The 20,485-nt window shown below is 39.1% G+C and overlaps 3 protein-coding genes across 5 annotated transcripts; 1 reads left to right on the forward strand and 2 right to left on the reverse strand.

Annotated features, from left to right (window-relative positions):
• Positions 1-32: 32 nt before the first annotated feature.
• On the reverse strand, positions 33-4,731 carry gdf9 (growth differentiation factor 9). The gene is made up of 2 exons (XM_084944176.1): positions 3,898-4,731; positions 33-1,856 (listed from the first exon to the last, which is right to left on the reverse strand). Exons 1-2 carry the CDS (start codon positions 4,271-4,273, stop codon positions 916-918), a joined length of 1,317 nt encoding a protein of 438 aa, XP_084800302.1. The 5' UTR covers positions 4,274-4,731; the 3' UTR covers positions 33-915.
• A 792-nt stretch (positions 4,732-5,523) lies between these two features.
• Positions 5,524-20,051, forward strand: LOC146392244 (septin-8-A-like). Of its 3 annotated transcripts, none has more exons than XM_084944125.1 (10): positions 5,524-5,577; positions 12,923-13,037; positions 13,167-13,362; positions 13,822-14,008; positions 14,084-14,245; positions 14,562-14,658; positions 14,812-14,980; positions 15,415-15,547; positions 15,648-15,838; positions 19,298-20,051. In XM_084944125.1, exons 1-10 carry the CDS (start codon positions 5,539-5,541, stop codon positions 19,350-19,352), a joined length of 1,344 nt encoding a protein of 447 aa, XP_084800251.1. In that variant the 5' UTR covers positions 5,524-5,538; the 3' UTR covers positions 19,353-20,051. The 3 variants fall into 3 exon arrangements, with proteins under 3 accessions (XP_084800251.1, XP_084800267.1, XP_084800258.1); XM_084944141.1 differs by lacking the exon at positions 19,298-20,051 and adding an exon at positions 18,445-18,966; XM_084944132.1 differs by lacking the exon at positions 5,524-5,577 and adding an exon at positions 11,137-11,269.
• sowahab (sosondowah ankyrin repeat domain family member Ab) lies at positions 5,531-10,302 on the reverse strand. The gene has a single exon (XM_084944113.1). It carries the CDS (start codon positions 10,043-10,045, stop codon positions 8,672-8,674), a length of 1,374 nt encoding a protein of 457 aa, XP_084800239.1. The 5' UTR covers positions 10,046-10,302; the 3' UTR covers positions 5,531-8,671.
• Positions 20,052-20,485: the final 434 nt, after the last annotated feature.

The raw sequence follows: 20,485 nt of genomic DNA on the forward strand, positions 1-20,485 counted from the left end.
ACTTCTCTTTTTCAGTAGATTTCCTCAATTTCAGCACCACTCGCCTGTATTTGGCATTGTACAAAGAAAACACTATTCCAACAGTAAAACGCTCTTTTCTTTAGTGGCTCATAGCTTTTCACATAATTCCATTTAGACAAAGACAAGGTTTATGCATGTTATTTTTAATTTTTTTTTTCAACTTTTGCCTACATAATTTCATTCTTTCGAATATTCCTAAGCTGAGCACAGACACACAGTGAATTCATTCAGTTTGCATAAATAGACATGACATGCATTTAGTCTCATTCAACCAGTACAAATATATAAGCATGCAGTCAGTTCACACGTATGCAGTCACTCAGTGACCAGAAGTAATAAATACACACTGAAACCTCGACAACTTTCATTCTGGACATTATGCAGACAGACGTCTGTAATCCCCATGAATAAAACGATATGTAAAAGGTTTGGGAAGCGTTTGTGACTGCTTTTTCTTTTTGTCCAGAACAGGGCTACTTAAAATTTGGCAAATTGTGTTAAATTAAAGAATAATGACAGACAACCCACCCAGAATAAATTAACAAAAACAAGCAAACTTAAAATAAATCATACATCACATATTTTTTATCTTCAAGTGTGTTAGATTCATTACAACATTTCTAACAGCTGAAGATCAGGATGCATCTGCGCCTTTTCTGCCTTAACAAAACCGAAATAAATGCCACACTTTTACATGATAAAATGCTTTAAGTAAACACACCTGCTCCAGACCAAAGTTCTTTCATGCACAACGATTTTATAAATTCATGAAATCACAGAGCCTGGTCAGAATATTTGATGCTTGGAAACAGTCCACCTGTGTGATGACTGCTGATGAGGGTTTGTTGACATTCTGATCAGCCTGAAAAAGAGAAAGGCATGTTGGTTGCTGGCTTAGCGACATGTACACCTGGTGGCGACCATGTCTTCAAACTCCTTGTAGACGTAAGAGCCGTCCTCTTCAAAAATCATGACACTGAGGGGGCTGTAGTGGGAGGGGACACACGAGGGCCTGGGAACAGAGGAGTCAAGCTTCTCATAGATGAGGTTTTGCACCATGGTGTGGACGGGTGACCCGTAGATGAAGCCCGTGATCCTCGGGCAGATTCCTCTGCAGTACCTGGGATTGTACTTAGGAGGAAACACAATCCAGTGGTCCAGTTTGAGCTGACTGAAGCGCACCCTGAAATCATACAAGGCGCAGTCACGTGTTGGGAATTCGGAACTTGGGAGAAGCTCAGGCAGCTGGATGTCCAACCTTGTATCACCTCGTTTGCTCTTTGGAGATTCCCTCTTCCATCTCCTCTTGCGCCCACGCCTGCGTTCTGGTTTTAAAGCCCCCTCCTTCTGAAAATTATTAAAGGCCACAGATGGCCTTTTACTTGCTTTAGCACTCTCTAGTGACCTCTGGTGGGCGATTTTACTGGTGTCATTGAGGTAAAGAAGTAGAGGAGGGGACCTCAAGGTGATCTCCAGGGGACCTTTGCAACCATTGCCCTTGGCTCTTTGTTCCTCTGGGCAGGTGATGTTGACAAGCAAGTGTATGTTCTTTTTCGGAAACTTTAGGAGAGGCAGAAAAAATGAAGTGATGTCAACCTCCACCCAGTTTCTCCAGCTCCTCCTGCCTGTGCTGGCTGAAAAGTTCACTGCACGTTGGACCCCTGGACAGAGCGGGCACTGATTCGACCGCTCATACTCCTCGATAGTGATGTAACACAGAGAGCTGACAGGTGCTGAACTTTCATGGTCCAAACTGTACAGCAGGGCCGAGTTCAGAAGTTGCTCTTTTCTTTTCACTTGATGGAGGCTGTAGGATAAATCCTGCATAAAACTCTCTGTGGAAGAACACAAGAACACAAAGGGCAGAAAGGCACCATCATGTCATGATGCAGACGTGCTCAAGATTACACCAAATTTTAATTAGGTTGAATAAACATGCACAACTTATACATGTAGCCAATTCCACCAATGACATTTTACTTTTAAGGGAAGGTAAAAATGCAGGATTAGTGACAATAATGTGTTTCCATAATCAGTTACACACAAACAAAAACCCCTAAAAACGCACACTTTTTGTATATATATATATATATATATATATATATATATATATATATATTAAAAAAAAAATCAACTTTTACACACTTTTAAAAATATATATAATAAAAAATATTGGTATATTGTAGCATACCTAAGTATTATCACACTAAAGTTGAATGACTAAAAAAATAAAAAATAAATAAAAAAAGACCTCAAGCTTTAATATCTGTGAAACCATTCATGTGGTTTAAACCGTTTAAGATATTATGTGTTGTATATTAGAAGCTATAAAAAATATATCTGTCCCCGGTCTGCAAAACTGTGATTTCTACAGGCATCCAATCTGCTGTCAGAGATCTGACATTCAAATATTTTTGATTTTAAACTGTATTCATTCTGCGTTAACTTGAGCTACATCCATGAGAGTCCATATTCATAGAATTACAGTAATAGATTTAACGCAAAAGTATCTGAAGGGCCTCACTCAAGATGCTTTGTAGATAATAGAACTACAAAATGAACCCTCACAAAAAAAAGTGAAAGACTAAATCATCTAGAAACCACCTACCTTCTTCCCTCACAGTTTATGTAATAAATCTTATTAAAGACGTGCATCTTTTTCCTGGAACATCATTAAATCCAGCAGCCACAGTATATACCAGCCTTGTGTAGAAATTAGTTCTCCCTTTAAACCAGGTTTCCCATGGTACCCTCTATAATGTGGGTTAGCACTAAGGTTAAGTTATGGCTTTTCATAAGTGCTTGACTGAGCAGTTTTGCTGTAATTTTGCTTCACCAGCAATCAGATAGCAAGAAACACAATCCTCAGAGCAGGTATGACTAACTTCACCACACTGGCCTAGTGAGTTTGTGTGTCAACAGTGCAAACAATGCACCTAGTTGAGCGAGGGTGTGTGCAAATGTACGTGCATCTCTTGGCAGCGAACATCTACCTGCTGCTCTGCCTAATAACAAAAAACGCGCAGAGCAAAATGGATGATCTGGGGAAGAAATATAGGTAAGGCAGAGAGGGAGGGAATAAAAATGAGAAAGAGAAGGCAGCTAAATGCTGCAAAAAACATCCCAGTTATGAGCCAGATCAAACAAACACTCACCATACATGCAGCCTAATGATTTATGCAGGTGCACCAAAAGCCATAGCATTACCTTGAAATTCAGTATTTAGGATTGTTGGCAGTCCCAGGTTGCCTTTTTTAATGTTATAATACGAATAAAGTTATTCATTTATAACTAACATCACCGCACAACCTGTAAAATCAGTGGTTAGTATATTGCATGTACATGGTGGACTGGAATTATTTACGTATGATCTCAGTCTGCCCCTGGTACAGCAGAGAGAAGTGGGTCAGGTCAGTGTAAGATGATGAGATGTAGTATAAGGTATGGTTAATGTCTAGGTAAGGTGAAACATGAGACAGTCACAACATTGTAATACCATTAAATGAACCACTTTTTGTTCTGTGTTGAGTCAGTTTGTTGAGACATTTGACTCAAAAACTTTATTTATATTACCAAATATAAACTGAGATACTTATCCTAGGGTGCATCTGGGGCTTGAGGTTCTTCTGAGATCCAGGAAGCTCTGGTAATCTCGCTTTGCTTTACCTCATCTTCGAAAAAGTGACCTATATCTCCAAATCATTGAAACTCTATAATCTTAAGCACATGACCCTTAGTAACTATCCTTTGGGGTGTTTTAAGGCTGTGTGCGATGTTTCAGAGCCTATTCGTTTATTTAAATGGCCATGGAGCATCAGTGCTGCATGACTGTTTTGTTTTCTCCAGTGCAGTCAGCTGTCCGTGTGACTTGCTCACCTTTGTTACTTTGTGCCAGGCACTCATCCTGTGGCTTGATCAGTCGGACAGTGTTGTAGATATTGCTCCCGTCCACACTCCTCTGCACTCTGGAGGACTTCTTGTAAACCTCCGTCAGATATTTCATGTACCTGTGCTCGGGTTTGAGCTTTTTCTTCAGACCGGGGTTCCACCTCGACCCCCTGTGCTCCGACAGAGCTTTCAGCAGCGGGGAGAAGATGCTGTCGTACTGGTAGGTGAAGTCGGTCAGTGTGTGCGGCGCGTTAGTGGCAGGCCTGGAGGGCGCAACCAGCGGGAAGCTGCAGGTGACGAGCAGCAGCAGAGCGACAGAGCGAAAACGACGAAGGGCAGCTGACATCAGCATTTGTTTTTCCATTGTAAACAACGAAACCGGTCAAAACCTATCGGGACTCTCTGTGGAGAGCTCGAGGTCAACAGGAGCGAACACGTGCTGCCGCTGATCAACACGCGCAGGTGTGGGCAATCAGCTCCACCACTCATATTACTTTGTCATGTAAAAGAAAGCTGCTGCAGGAGCCCCTGTGGCTTGGTCGTGTGAAAAATAAGAATCAGAACTGCAGCGAGCTTGTTTTATATGTAGCATGAGTGAGAGGACTGTGTTTTGTAAAGCACCAGCTCTGATTAAACTGTGAACCTTTAACTTCTGGTATTGAAGTACGTTTCCGGTTATTGTAAAAACAAGGTCAGACTACACATTTTAACATTTAAAGTGGAAAACCGAGCCCTCTAAACAGATTTGAAACACATTTTAGCAAATTTAAATACATTTAATCCTAAGGTAGGTGGATTTTAGCAGAGCTACACTGTCTACCAGTATCTCAGAAATTATTTAAATTGTTATTTAAATTATTTACTTTTACCTGCATATAAAATCCGAAATGGTCTCTTGCCTTTTTATATTTCTGTAAGTCTGTAAGTTTTAGATCCTATGCTGCTTAATTTTTAGTTATCCAGTAGTACTCGCGGAGAAAAACCGGGGGCGCAGCTTTCCCAATTTTTGCTGCCAAACTTTGGAATAGCCTCAAAATCTTAGGAAAGGAAAAGAAAACATATATAAACACGTCTTGTTAGTGCTTCCACCTAATAATAAAAATACCATTGTACAGCTATATCTGCTGCATCATTTATCATTTTATTGTTTATGTATTTCTGATGGGTTTCTTGTTTGTTTAAATGCTTGTTTCAACATTTTTATTTACCTCATTTTATAACATAGATTTATTTTATATCTTTATCTAATATAGAAAAAAACTGAACTGAGTTTTCGCAGCATGGATAAGGAAGAATTTAAGCTAACAAAAACCAAACATGTTGGCATGGCAATATGTTTTTATTTTGAAGAGGTTCCTCCAAACTTCCGGCGCCACTCTTATTCTTGTGTTTTAAGTTTAAGCGAAAAATCTAAAGCAAACCTAACCTAAAGCAAAAAAATTGTCAAGAAATATATAGTTGGCTGATTATTTATTGGAAGTATCAACCGACCGTTTTATATAAGCGTATGCTGTCTGCTAGGCGTAAGCTAGCAAGCTTAAGCAGTTAAGCAGTTAAACTTAACTGCTATTTTAAACTTAACTGCAAAGACGAACGTATTAGTAAGTGTATTCTGTATGTTTCAGGGAAATGGGATCCCAGCAGGAACCATTGGTTCCCATTAACACGGTAAGAGATAACTCAACTTAATAATTAAACAAGTTTGAGAACAGTACAGTATTATGCTATAAAGAACATAAACAAGCCATACAAACAAAATTTACTTTTTGCCAGCTTCCTAGTACATTTTTTCCTTTATTTGGACTTGCTTGAAAAGGCTGCCAACAGATTTATGTGGTGAGTTTGAAATAACCAATCTGGACCATGTCCCAGACAAATGTGTGTAGTTTTTGACAGTAACTGTTTATTTCCTCCATCAGCTCTCTGGGAAAAGCCCGTCAAATGTGACAGTATGTTTTGTCATGTCATCACTACAGAAGTGTGGGTTTATGTTTACTGAACAGCTTCTCACCATTGGACCTGACATACTGTGCCAGATGACTAATTTGTATTGTTATTTCCATTATCTTTGGGATCTAAACATCAACAATAGCTGGTATTAGCTAACATTATGCCAGCTTATGTTAGGCTCGAGCGTCCTGAAAATCACACCTTGCCTCTGAAAAACAGTTTGGTTACATTCTCATTTTGCGTGAGAGTTTATTCACTAAGCATCAGAGTCCAACAATGTTAGATACACTGGCAGATATAGCAGTGCTTAGCAGCAGAGAAGTTCAGAATATCCTCAATATCAGTGTCATCTAACAGAAGTGAGTTTTACTGGCTCATTGACTCAATTCGGACTCCTTTCACAAAGCCTCTTCCAGAGTAAATAGATGTATGCAGCCAGCATATTGCTAACGTAAACGGTGGACTGACAGCCTACACTTACTACAGATGAACGTCAGCCAGAGTATTTTGAGTGGACTTAGGGGTAAAAATGTAAAATGCTGCATTTTTTTTTCTATTCCTGATTTATTGATAAGGGGTGATATTATTCAAAAATGTTAAAATATAGTGTGTAGAAAAATGTTTTTGCACAGAAATGCAAAGCAGCTGGCTATGGCTGTTATAGAGCAGTCTAAATGTAATGTTTCGCTCTCTCTTGGCTGCCGTACACTGTAGCTAGGATTATACATTAGAATTAGGAGGGGTAAGAAATCAGAACTCAATTGACTGCAATCTACTGACATCTAGCGGTGGGATTTTACACACTGTACCTTTAAATGTAGGGATTGCATGTTCTCTCCTAGTACTCCAGCTTCCTCCACAGTCCAATAACTTAATCCAAAAAACTGGCTGTCGGTATAAACGTGATTGTGAATGATTAACTTGCTCTAGTTGTTGATCCTGCAATAGGTAAACTGGAAAAAATAGTAGTGAAAATGTATGGATGGATAAAATTATAGGGGTGGTATGGTGGTGCAACGGTTAGCATGGTTAATTCATGGTGTCTGGTTCAAGTTCCAGCTGGGGTCTTTGTGTATGGAGTTGGTGATTTTAAATTAGTGATTAAATATCTTCATTGGGTATATTGTTATTTTAAACGTTAGTATCACTATCAGTCCAGAATATCACAATCTCCACTCACAAATTGTTTTGTCCTTGATTGGCACGTTGCAGCCACTGGTTTTTATAGTGTTCCCACAGATTTCTGTTTATTGTAAAAACTTTGATCCCTAACTTTGTTCTCAAACACCACGCTTGTGGCACATCATATAATTATGGCACCACACTACAGCTTTTTGTACTGGTGTTCTCTGGAGTGTAACTATGAACTCAAGGGACCATTTCAGAGCTTTGGTTATAACTTTGCCCCAGTTTACTACAAGTACTGAAGCAAATAAAATCAGTTTATTTACAGCAAGTGCAGTTAGTATATAAAGTATATAAAAATAAAACATTTTTGTTAACAGGATCTAATATAGTTACCCTAGAAAAACTTTGATGTTTAGAAGTTTTGCTTAGATCATGGGACATAGGAAACCTTTCTGTGGGAGATTTCCTTTTATAATCGCATGACACAGTTTCTATGAGTGGAGCTGTCCTTTGTCTTTATGTAAGCAGCTTCTTTTCCTAAATAACAACACAAAGGACATTGTTCTGGCACTGCTCTGAATACGGCTTTATTGTCCAAGTGCCTTTTAGACCCAAACTTGTTTTCAGACTGGGTCAGCTAAGTAACAAATGAGGTTATTTAATCCCAAAATGATGTTTTGATGCATAGCTGGTCTTGAAAAAAAGACTTATGTTTAGTCAGTCATGTCTAAACAAGGAAATGTGTTTTAATAAGTTTAGGTTTAGTTATTTATGGCTCAGATAAAATATTGCAAAGGCTTTTTCCACTTCATTGTGTTGAAGGTATTAAATTCAATGTTAATAAAGTCACTGCAATAGTTAGTGTTCCTTGCTTATTAACTTTTGAATACAGTTTAATCTTATGTATTTATTTAAAGATGGGGAAACTGCTTTGTATTTATTGCAGTATGTTTTAGAGCTGTGGCTGATACTGCTTATCCTACAGAACAGTGTCCTCCTCATACAGTACAAACTGTTGACAAAATGTGTATAATGCAAACACTGCACTACCCTAACTAGTTTCTTTCCTGCTTTGCTTTGCTTTTATTCCACTCTCTTTGCATGTACTAACACTGAGATGTTGAATATGTTAAAACCTAACTTTATTTGTTTCTTCAGCTATACTGAATGTTTCCTTTTCCTTTGACAAAGCTAACTGATTTCATGTGGATGATAAAAGTGATTGTAAATGTGATCAGCAGCCCACAAAAGCAATGAGCATACTAGACCAATATATTACAGGTTGGTGAGTTGACAGTTACTATTTCCCAAGAAGTAAGGAGGTACAATCTATTTTTGTATTTCCTCATACTTTGAAAAGTCAGGAATCGAGAAGTGACCTGTAAATATTTACTACACATTAGGTAATGAAAATATGCATGACTATACACATTGTGGTGTTAATCAGTGAGAAAAATAACACATCAGTTTACATGAAATTTGAGATAAACAATGATCATTATAAATACCATTAATAATAATAAAAAAATGCACTGTGCAGTGCCATACACAATACAGTAAGTACTCCTCTGTAATTCAGTGAAAGACTATAAGATATGTAAAGCCTTAATAAGGTGTAAAGTATAAACAGTGTTATCTCCTTCAGGTTTAATAGTTCATGTCACAGCTTGTTTTGTGATACTTCTTACCAGTCATGAGCAAACTTAGTCTTTTGTTTCTTCCCATGAGGCTGAAACAGTTTACTGATTGTGTTGAAGCCTTTCGTCTGCTCTCTGTATTTCTCTATATCTTCTGCTTTCAAATTCTGCTTCATTCCCAGAAGTGCTCTGACCTCAGCCGGAGCACCTTTGCCCAGGTAGTAAAAGGCCTTTTTGCCATCATTGTCTCTTTCGTTTACATTGGCTCTGTATCTTTGCACAAGCAGAACCATGACCTCAGTGTGCCCATGTATGGCAGCGATGTGCAAAGGCGTGTAGCCTCCATGTGCTTTGGTGTTGACGTTTACATGGATGCCACGTTTCCTGGGGATGTCCATGAGTTTGCGTATCATTTCGCTGCTGCCGTCCTTAGCAGCCCAGTGAAGTGCTGTGAACCCTGACATGAAGTCTTTCCTCTGGGCTAAGCCAGTGTCCTGCAGCAGCAAAGCATATATATGTCCCCACATCCCAGCTGCACACTTCACCAACCACTCATGAGCCAGTCGCTCCAAAGGCACAGACTCTGAGTACTTGGCATCATCTGCTTGTCTTGTGGACTTGTTTGGCGGCCTCACCTCTGGTAAAAATCGTGGGTGTGTGTCATCTGTGTGTGTGACCATCTTACTTTGGATTTCTCTGGATATACCCTTGCAAGCGGAAAAGTTTGCGTTTGAAGTTGGTGCTGGTCGTGTAGAAACTTTAGCACTCGAATTAATTGGTTTGTCTAAAGTTATCTGCTGATGCACTCGGGAGTGTGATCCGTCCAGTGCTGCTGCTGCACAGTCTCTCCCTGGAGATTTCACAGCTATGACAGCGAACACAGCTCCAGATTTCCCCGCTCTGCTCGCCTGATCTCCGGAGACATTCAGGATCTTAACAGTGGTCGTATCCTCGATACTCACGTTTCCAGATAACACACACTCTTTATGCATTTCCCACAGGGACATGTGTTTTACATCGGTGTTAGAACTGGGATTAAAGTTTGAGGCGTCGCCTACGTTATTGTTTTCTATATCTGAGTCAGTCCTGGCTGGCTCGGCTCGGTCTGGAGATGTGCAGGAAAAACTAGTGTTTTGGCTGGAGAAGCTCTCATCCATCTGCAGTTTCTGCGACACATCCTGTGCCGCCTCTTTAATAAAGTCCTGGTACCTTTTCTTCACGACCACAAACTTCACCTCGTCGATCTGTTTGACCACAGCGACGCTGTTCACCAGCTTCTTGAAAAGCTCTCTATTGTGCTGCTTTTCCGCGGGATCGCTGCAGTTGATGCTTCGTCTGAAATAGTTTAGCAGCTCCGAGTTCTTTACTTTGCCTCCGTGCTCTAGTAAAAAGGACAAAATGGACTCTTGGGTCAGATCCATGTTGTCCCGGCGCAAAAATATGAAAAGATATAGCGGATGGTTTAAGTAGAGCCCAAAGGATAATCCTGCACTGCCTGCTCCCCTCTCTGCTGTCCTGCACCAACCTGCTGCTTCCGGCGCCTCTCCAAATAAATCCACCCGTATGTTATTGCGGCCCTCCCAGTTAAAAGGACTGTGTGCAGGGCTGACCCTCCCGTGATCAGTGGATTCATATAAAAGCTTAAATCTTCTGTATTTTTTCTTTATCAGCGTAGTATTTATTTACGTAGTACATGAGTACACGAGTTTAGCTTAATTTAAGATGTGTGTGTATGTATATGTGTGTGTGTGTATATATATATATACGGGGTTACACTTACATACCACAGATATATTCAATTTCTCAAATATGTCATCATTGAGGGCTTATAAATTAAATTACATTGAAAAACGAAATTGATAAATACACGAGAACTGGAAATAAACATATTAAAAGCTGTCTGCATGTTGTAGCTGGTCACGGACGCCTATTTAAACTATTTTGCATTTTTTACACGGTTAGTTTTTCCTTTAATCATATATTTTCTCTGCAAAATTACATTTTCAACCATGGTTATCAAATAAATATTTAAGTAGCATTAAATAGAAAAAGTAACGTGAACAGGTATTAAATGCATACATTTTTCCTGCTGTAACCCCACTGAAATTTCATAATCGCAATACAGTTATATCTTCGTATATAAAAACACTTTCTGGGCCAGATATTACTATTTAGTGTCACTTTGTGTAAATATATAAACCTCGACAATTACGTGGTACAGGTTTTCAAGTCAGAAAACTGGATGAATATTGGAAAGCGGCAGAAAAAACTCCCTCTAATAAATAAATTGTACAATTTTCATTTCCATTGAAAATAATTACAAATAATAGTTAAAAAGTGCTCCCATTGTGAACCAGGTTGTTGAGGTTGTCCGTGGCAGCCGTTGCAAACCCAGTCAAAGCCGTTATTATCGTAATTTCGCGTAAAAGCTCATCAAAAGCAACTATCTCGGTCTAGTTTAGTATATTTCGAGCTGCTGTAATATCATCCTCCAGCACCGAGGGGGTGTTGCCTTCAAGTAGCCATATTGAGAGCAGTGTGAGTCTGTGTGTGATGTGGATGGAGTGCAGGTCGCGCTGAACACTCATAATTCCTGCACACAGCCACTTGTGACGATGGCGGCCAGCGAGGTGGATGCTTTTGCAGTAAGTACGACGGTGGGCTGGCTGCGGGCCTGCAGCGGTGACGAGCGGTTTTTAGAAGAGCAGCATTGAGCTAGCAAACGGTTTCTTACATTCGTGTGTAAATAAGAGCAAGGTGATGTGTGCGGGGATTGCAGCAGGAGGGCTGCGGTGATGAGGAAAGCTCGTTATGTGTAATGAATCGCGATGAAGATGGTTGATTCAGCGGAGAAATGCTTCGTCGCTCCGTTTTGAGGAGCTGGTCCTCGGAGACGTGCGGAAAGCGCGCACTTCAGCATCCAGGCGCGCTGTCTTGGACGAAACAGCACGGAGCCCTCCTGTGTGTCAGTACTTTCCTGTTCACCGTGTCAGCACCTCTGACAGGTGTGCACTGGTGCTGAATTAACAGCACGAAAGGAGCATGTGGTTGAAGACCAGGCCAGCAATGACTGAGAGACTGAGTTAAGAGGATAAACATAAGTAGTAGTAAGTGGTAGCTACCAGCTCCTCAACCGTCAGCATCATATTGCTCAGCAAAAACATGTCAGCATGTTTCAGCCAGACATGTAATTCAGGGTAATGACATGCGTTAATTAAATCCTATCATGGCTCACCTCACATACCTGGAATTTAGTTTCCTGTCTATGTTGTAAAGGATGGAAGAGTTCAAGTTAATGTAGTGTTTGTGTTTGTGGAGGGGAGCGAGGGGGGTACCAGGGCAGCCAGCAGCTTGGATATCCTCCCATCCTGTGAAATAACATCCACATAAAGAGCTCTTTGTGTGGGTGGGTGTGTGAGAGAGAGAGAGATGTGAGGGAGAAGCAGAGGATTGTTGTGTTGAACACATCCTGGTGCTCATGTTGAGCCTTTTTGCAAGATGCCAGGCTCCCAGGGTGAATCTGGTATTGGAGGAACAGTCTCTCACTGCCAACTTACCAGGCCGTAGCATCATTCATCCTACTGCGTATAGTTTGGGCTACGATATACAAACTCGCAATACCCAAAGCTCAAGCTGGGAATTCTGAGTGAGTTTATCAGCTTGAGTCTCTGGCTGCATATACTAGGTTCACTGATATGATTGTCAGTAAGTTACTTATAAGCGCCAGTTTTAAAAATAATTCATCAAACAAATATTTGTTGATGATTTAAATGTTCAATAATAATATCTTTATTTTTGTACCTGAGGGCTGAGGGAGGCTGTACCAAAGTTTAGCTGCTATAACGTCTAAAGTATGCTGCAAAACAGTCCCAGGGAGTTTGGTATATACAGAGCAGCTTGTGTATGTCGTTTTTTGTGTGTAATTAATTCATTTTTACTATGAATACTGAATTACACTTGAAGCCAATGAAATCATGAAAAAACACTCTAATCTACTCCATTTCATAACACACGAAGCACATGATACATTTAACGTGACATCAGTGCTAACTGGAATTTGGTTCACTATTTGGATAGTTCCTTTTTATAGATGGGACTGTTCAGTGTGTTAATTGGAAGAGGGAGAGAGAGAGATGACCTCATTTGCAAAAGATGCTTCTAAGCCTAAGAGCAGAATGTGTGTGGATGGGATGTGACAGATGGACCTTTTAAGCTCACCATTCCAGTCACTGTTTTATTTTGTTGGATATTTACTAGCATAGGATGAATATGGTTTTGTTTTCATTGTAATTTCTCAGAATGAAGAGAAGCGAACTCTGGAGCTCAGTGGCCATGTGGGGTTTGACAGCCTTCCAGATCAGCTGGTCAGCAAAGCATCTGCACAGGGATTCTGCTTCAACATCCTCTGTGTGGGTATGTCTGAACCCAGGAGGAGCTTCAAACTTAGTCCTGTAACCATAACAAGAGTTCATTTGAAATTCACATGCACTCATTCTGCTTCATCTGTAATTTTTGCTCTTTGTTTTTCTGTCTGTTTTTAAGGTGAGACCGGGATCGGCAAGTCCACATTGATGAACACTCTTTTCAATACAACATTTGAAAATGAGGAAGCCAGCCACTATGGGCAAATGGTGGAGCTGCGCCCGCACACGTATGAACTGCGGGAGAGCAATGTCAACCTCAAGCTGACTGTTGTACACACTGTAGGGTTTGGAGACCAGATCAACAAAGAACAGAGGTACAGGTTGTTGATGGATGTGATGATGGACTTTTAGTTAAAATGACTGCTATCCAGACTGAGCTTTTTTTTTGTTTTTTTTTTAAAGAGGAAGAAACAGTTTAGAAATCAAAGAAAACCTTTGAAAATTCACAGAGGTTACACTATAAACCTGATAGATCAGTGCCAACCCTGAATCACTTTGCCATTTTTCTCTTATGCTGAAACAATTTCCAATTGTAAAATCGAGAGCCAGCTCTGCGCCGCTGCTGGCATTTAAATTGGAGAGGAAGAAAGGGAACGGGGGAGTGACTGATAGAGCAAATGTGGTTTCAATAGCTGTTTGAGTGCTCCATCAGCAGGAAGTGTACGCATCTAACACGCTTGGCTGTGTACAGAGTTTTTTACCATGGTTACCGATATGTCTGTTGAACAACATGAAGTTGAATGTTCATGCATGTAATGTTTTTTTTACTGCAGCTACAAACCCATTCTCGAGTATATCGATGCCCAGTTTGAGAAGTTTCTTGAAGAGGAGCTAAAAATAAAGCGCTCCCTGTTTAACTACCACGACACGAGGATCCACATCTGCCTGTATTTCATCGCCCCCAACGGACATTCTCTGAAGTCCCTCGATCTCGTCACGATGAAGAAACTGGACAGCAAGGTGAAAGGAGATCCAAGCTCTGTGTATTTCAGCAGTTATTACTGAGTCCATGGCTTACCTTCTGGTTATCTTCAGGTGAACATCATCCCCGTGATTGCGAAGGCAGACACTGTGTCCAGGAATGAGCTAGAAAAGTTAAAGATCAAGGTTATGAGTGAGCTGGTCAGCAATGGAGTCCAGATATATCAGTTTCCCACAGAGGATGAGGCTGTTGCAGAGATCAACTCCTCCATGAATGTGAGTCCTAAAAACAGATAAACATAAAAACATGTGCACCGTGGATTTGGTACCTAATGCTTTTTTAATGCTTATTTGTAGTCATCGGTTAATCTGCATACTTGCTCTCTCTTCTTTAAGCTAACTAATATTATGCTGATAATCACATGTAAGGATAATCAACTTTGTCATGCCATTTGAAAATAGATGTTCATTGGTGGGGAAACAGTATTTTTAGAAACATTATATAATGCATAATGGCATATTAGGATCCTGGATATGACGCAGCATTATTAATAGCTCCATATTCTAACATTATCAGTACTCTTTGTCACAGACTCTTCTGCCATTTGCTGTGGTTGGAAGCGTAGACGACGTGAAAGTAGGAAATAAGATGGTGAAAGGAAGGCTGTACCCCTGGGGATCTGTGGAGGGTGAGTCTGCTGAAATGGTTTGGCAGTCATCATGAGGGAGCTGTTTAGTCAGATGCCTGCTGCTCAACTCCAGTTTTTTTAATTAATTAATTTATTTTAGGTATAAACATGATGGATTTTATGAGCAATTAAAAGACCAGTTTTTCTTTTCAGTGGAAAACGAAAAACATTGTGATTTTGTGAAGCTGAGGGAGATGGTGCTGCGTGTGAACATGGAGGATCTCCGGGAGCAAACGCACGCTCGTCACTATGAGCTGTACCGTCGCTGCAAGCTGGAAGAGATGGGCTTCAAGGACACAGGCACTGACAGCCAGTCGTTCAGGTGAAATTAGGGAAAGCAGTGATGCAAATGCATCTGGGCAATTTACTTTATCAAAAAAAAAAAACCCAAAACAAAACTCTAGCTTCCTTATGAGGTTAAAATGTGCAAATAACTTTATTATTCATAAACAGCACATTAAAGTCAATGTTTTAAGGAGATTTAGATAAAGAATATGACTTCAAAACTATTAATCCCTCTGTATCACAGTTAAAATGTTTTATAATTTGGTGTGTCTTGTTTTCTAATTTTGAATGTTGAGTTAAAATATTGCTTGTTTATTATTATTTATTACTATTGCAGAGCATTTTTCTGGATGAGTTCTGTTAGCTGTAGTTAACATTACAGCGTTTGCTCTACAGATTTTATGGCTCAACGAAGTGTGAAGTTATAGGGCAGTAAAGTGAGCATATTATTGACTTTACCCTGATCTTCAGCCTGCAGCAGACATACGAAGCCAAGAGGAAGGAATTTCTTGTGGAGCTGCAGCGCAAAGAAGAAGAAATGAGACAGATGTTTGTCAACAAAGTGAAGGAGACAGAAGCTGAGCTGAAAGAGAAAGAAAAAGAGGTGAGGATTAACAAAGTCATAAAAGAACTCCTGTGTGATCATATCTCATATTTGGCTTGTATGACATTGCTCTGTGTATATACATTATCATCACCTGTAGCTTCATGAGAGGTTTGAGCAGCTCAAGCGTATGCACCAAGAAGAAAAGAAGAATCTGGAGGAGAAAAGACGAGAGCTGGAGGAGGAGATGAATGCCTTCAATAGGAGGAAAGTTGCAGCAGAGACACTGATGGGACAGGCACTCCAAGGTTGCTCACAGCAGCCATTCAAAAAGGACAAAGACAAGAAGAAGTAAGTTAATGTGTTTGCATTTACCTTGTGCTGGTTGCTTCATTCACACACTGATTGTCAGCAGAACTGTTAATACAGTCAATGAGTAATAACATGAGATCAAGCTATTTATGGATAACCATTGTCAATCTACATTATATTCACTGACCTTCCATATCATGGAGGTCAGTCTTTGTGGTGTTTTTTGGAAACGGGGGAGCAGTAGAACGTGATTAACGAGATAGTGTTATCTTCCCGGAGGCCATGTTGGCTCAAAAAAGGATACGGGGACAGATTCAGACTGACACTGTGTGCCCAGACACTGTAGGAAGGGTCACAGCTTGGATGACACAGCCTGATGCTTATGTCTCTGCAGGCTGACCTGCCAGACTGTATCTCGGGCAGGGACAGTTCTGTTTACATTGGACTGGTCTCACCGATGCTCACGCCATGCAGAGCACAGATGATACTCATACATCCCGCAAAGAGCTGTAATCATGATGTTGCGTATGCTTTAAATGCAGCTTGATCCTGGCATCAGCCTTGTAAAACACAGCACACCAAAGCTGTCTTAATAGTCAGTAAAATAGAAAAATGAAAAGAACTGAGTGAGCAGAGTTTCTTGGAAACATTTACTATTAATGGTAAGGGCTTCAGTATTCCAGACAGTAAAATTTTATGAGGCGTTTAGCCAGTATAATTACATGTGAGGTGGATGAAGAGATTTCAGGTATTTTAATGTTTTAATAATTCTTCCTGCTATTCTTATAACACTGTTTTTGAAAAAGCAATAAATGCATTTTTATGCATTTCAAAATTAACAGCTTCATACCCTAAGCATATACACAAAGGGATTTATAAAAGAATCCTTTAAATATGTCATATGAAAGATGAGGAAATGTTTGTAAAAATCTTACTGTAGACAAGAGTGAGCTGAAGCTTTAAGGTAAGATTGCAAGTGGAGAGTATTTAAAGTCACTGTCTAACCAAAAAGTCTGGTTGTTGTTGTTTTTTAAATACACTCACTGAGCACTTCATTAGGTACACATTGCTAGTACCAGCTTGACCTCCCTTTTTACTTCAAAAAACCATCTTAATTTGTCATGGTACAGATTCAACAAGGTGTTAGAAACATTCCTCAGAGGTTCCTCAGGTCCATATTGACATACTAGCGTCACCCAGCTCCCGCAGATTTGTCAGCTACAGTGGTCCCTTGCTATAACGCGGTTCACCTTTCACGGCCTCGCTGTTTCACAAATTTTTTTTCCATGCAATTTTGCATGCTTTTTTTAATTTTAATTTTAATTTTTTACAGCACATTGTGTTCTGTGTCCTGATTGGCTGTAGATCATTGTCAACCAAAGTTGACCAGCACAAAAAGTTGCACTTCTGGACATGCTAAAGGAAGGTAGAAGTTACTGTATTTTTCGGATTATAAGGCGCATTAAGCAAAACAAAACAGATAAGTCAAACTTTACTCAACTCATTCTTCTTGCTTCCTCCACTTCCGTATGATTGAATTACACTGAATTAAATTGAATTGAATTGATTCTGTTAAATTCTCTCACAGCTGCTCTATTCTGTTCTGTTCTGGACCTGAAATTAGGGTTTGATCTTTGGTTTCATTCTATAATACTGGACTTATTTTTCTACAAAGGTTTGAACTGTGAGAATGTTTAAACAAGAGAGAAAAGTTTGAAAATGTTCGTGCCTGTCTCAGAGAAGTGAATAAAGTGCGTAGTGAGGGGTTTTACAGCCTTAAAACATATATAATATTTGTAAATAATAAAGTTGGCTACTACACGGATTTCACCTATCGCAGGTTATTTTTTAGAACGTAACTGCTGCGATAAACGAGGGACCACTGTATACATCCACAATGTGGATTTCCCATTCCACTACATCCCCATTGTGCTCTATTGGATTGAGACCTGGTGACTATGGAGGCCATAGTACAGGGGTATTGTACTGAGGTTTTGTACTTACTAACTCATTGTCATGTTCAAGAAATCAGTTATCCTGCTAAAAAGAGCCATCAGATGATGGGTACTCTCGTCATACAGAGATAGTCATGGTCAGCAACCATATTCAGTTAGGCTGTGGTGTTTAAATAATGCCTAGATAAGAAGAGTCCTAAATTGTGGTAAGAAAATATCCCCCACACCACCAGCAGCCTTCATTCTGATTCTGCCATCCAAATTTTGCAGCACAAATCAAGATTCATCACACCAGGCAACATTTTCCATTTCCTATTGTCCAATTTTGGGTTATTTTGCAATAACGAGCAGCTGAACAGGTGTACCTAATAATGTGGCTGGTGAGTGTGTATAGCCATTGTTGGTGTATAAAGAGTTAAGCTGTCAGTGTTCTCCTGTTGGACTTGAGCTCAGAGACAGTAGAAACCTCAGACTTGTCACACAGCTAAATGTCTCTCTGGGATATTTGTTAGTAAATGTGATTTAAATGTTAAACTGTCAGTAATGGGAGTTGAGCTGCCAGCATATTTCAACCCAAACACTCTTGCGTTCCAATTCATTCACTATTTACTTTTGATTCCTGCCATATTTCGATCCTTCATCCTTTTTTTTCTTTTGCCATATTTTGTCATATTTCTTTTCCCCTTTCAGTTGATTTATGGATCAAACATCAGTGGAAACCAGGAATGTTTGTGCCATCAGCATGGGAAAAACGATCTTACGGATGAGAAAGGGAGCCTTGTTCAGTGTATTTAAGTTTCATATGCTGATTGTGCTAAACACATAATAATAAATCAATGGACGTTTCTCATAACATGTAACTTGTGTAGTTTTATGTTCTTGACAAGAATGTATGTTCATCTTCAGTTGTAAATTTAAGTCTCTGGTTCTCAATGAGACACTAACAGAACTTTATATTAAAAAATGAATATTGAATAATCTTTTTACGTATATATGAATACATTTATTCACAAGATGCTTTGTAACGTATATGAATATACTGATCTTTTTTAATTGTTGTTTTTCTCAGGTGATATCTTTCAATTGCCTAAGCAGTGTTCTGTGCAGCGTTATGAAGAACATGATTAAATTTACTGACAGTGAATCTGGAAATGAACACAATTTCTTTGTCTTCATTTACATTTAAATAAAGAGAGATGATGGGAAACAGAATAGAGCATCAGTTTGTGTGTCACCTGAACCCATTTCCATCGGAATGCCTCAGTGCTTTGGGACTTCCATCGCATGAGCCCTTTGGTTGACTCAAAGCATTTCATATTGTAGCTGTTGTGTCGTGCCATACCTAAAACACATCTGATGATTTTGATTTATTTAACAGTGTTGCTTGTTTTATTTTTATATCAATCAGTGGCAGCAGCAGGAAACCCAGCAACATGATTTATTTTTAATCAACATGTGCAGTGTTGTTGAATTTGTCACATGACCTTTACTGACTGATGCTTGTTTGGATAAATGATGATGTGGTTTTTCTTTCCTCTCATAGCTTCTTTAGTCTCCCATCTGCGTGCTCCCTAACCTCAGGAAGGAATTTGAATTAGAAGACTTTCTACCACGTCTAAAGATCACAGACTAACTACTCAAGTTTATTATTTTTACAGTGTTAAAATAAAAGTTTTGCTGAACTTTCACTTGAAGTGAGTCAAAGTCTTCCATGTCTACTAAACAATGTTCTTTTTAAACAGCGATCTGTAGCATGGTCTCTGCATGGCTCCTAAACTGCAAGTATTAAAATATCTCCAATACCAAAATTTCCAATTTTTTTTTGTACTAAATGTGCTACTTTCATCTGTTATGTTATGCTTGTGGTTTCTGATAAATGACAAGTTACACTGTGAAATATATACTATAAACTGACATGATTATTGCTGTTAAAGGTACCAATTGTGAATCATTATGATTTAGAAGCACTTTAAAACAGTTATAGTAAATATGCTTTCTTTATTTATATCCAATTATAAATGGTACGCTGTACTACTAACTTGTCAGCTCTTTGTTGTGTTTGCTATATATATATATATATATATATATATATATATATATATATATATATATATATATATATATATATATATATATATATATATATATTAGAGAGAGAGATTTCATATTTTAAACTGTATATAAATTCAGGATTAGATCTCTTTATGTCATAAGATCTATATACTGGGTCTGTGTAGACCTGCTTGGCAGATTTTTAAATCCTAATGTAATAAAGAGTTACTTTATTGGAAAATGAACTGTGTACTCTCTATATTTACTTTGATTTTTAGACAGAAAAGACCAAAGAAGTAATGGAAAATGCAGGTTCCTTCCAGATTGTTCCAGAAACTTGCCAGTGGCCCTCAACATAGTATGGTTGTTTTTTGTGTGTGTGTGTTCCTTAAACTAACATCTGGACCATGGAAACACTTAAAAACATGAATTTGAGAGGAAAGTTGTGTGCGTGTGTGTCTTTTTTTATGATTTCGACACCCTTTTAAAAATGTAATATATTTTACTACCCACTAAAGACATTACTGTGTACATGTTGATATCATTTGTATATCTGTATTTATTTATTAATGAATAAAAAAATAATCCAATATAATTTATATACCAAAGAGGCAACTATTACGACGCTATTTTGGGTCGTATCCCACCTTCTGACGTGCGATTGGCCCTAATGCATGAA

The sequence above is a fragment of the Perissodus microlepis genome, chromosome 2 (assembly GCF_051167445.1).
Source record: "Perissodus microlepis isolate ML-2025 ecotype Zambia chromosome 2, ASM5116744v1, whole genome shotgun sequence".
Classification (NCBI taxonomy): domain Eukaryota; kingdom Metazoa; phylum Chordata; class Actinopteri; order Cichliformes; family Cichlidae; genus Perissodus; species Perissodus microlepis.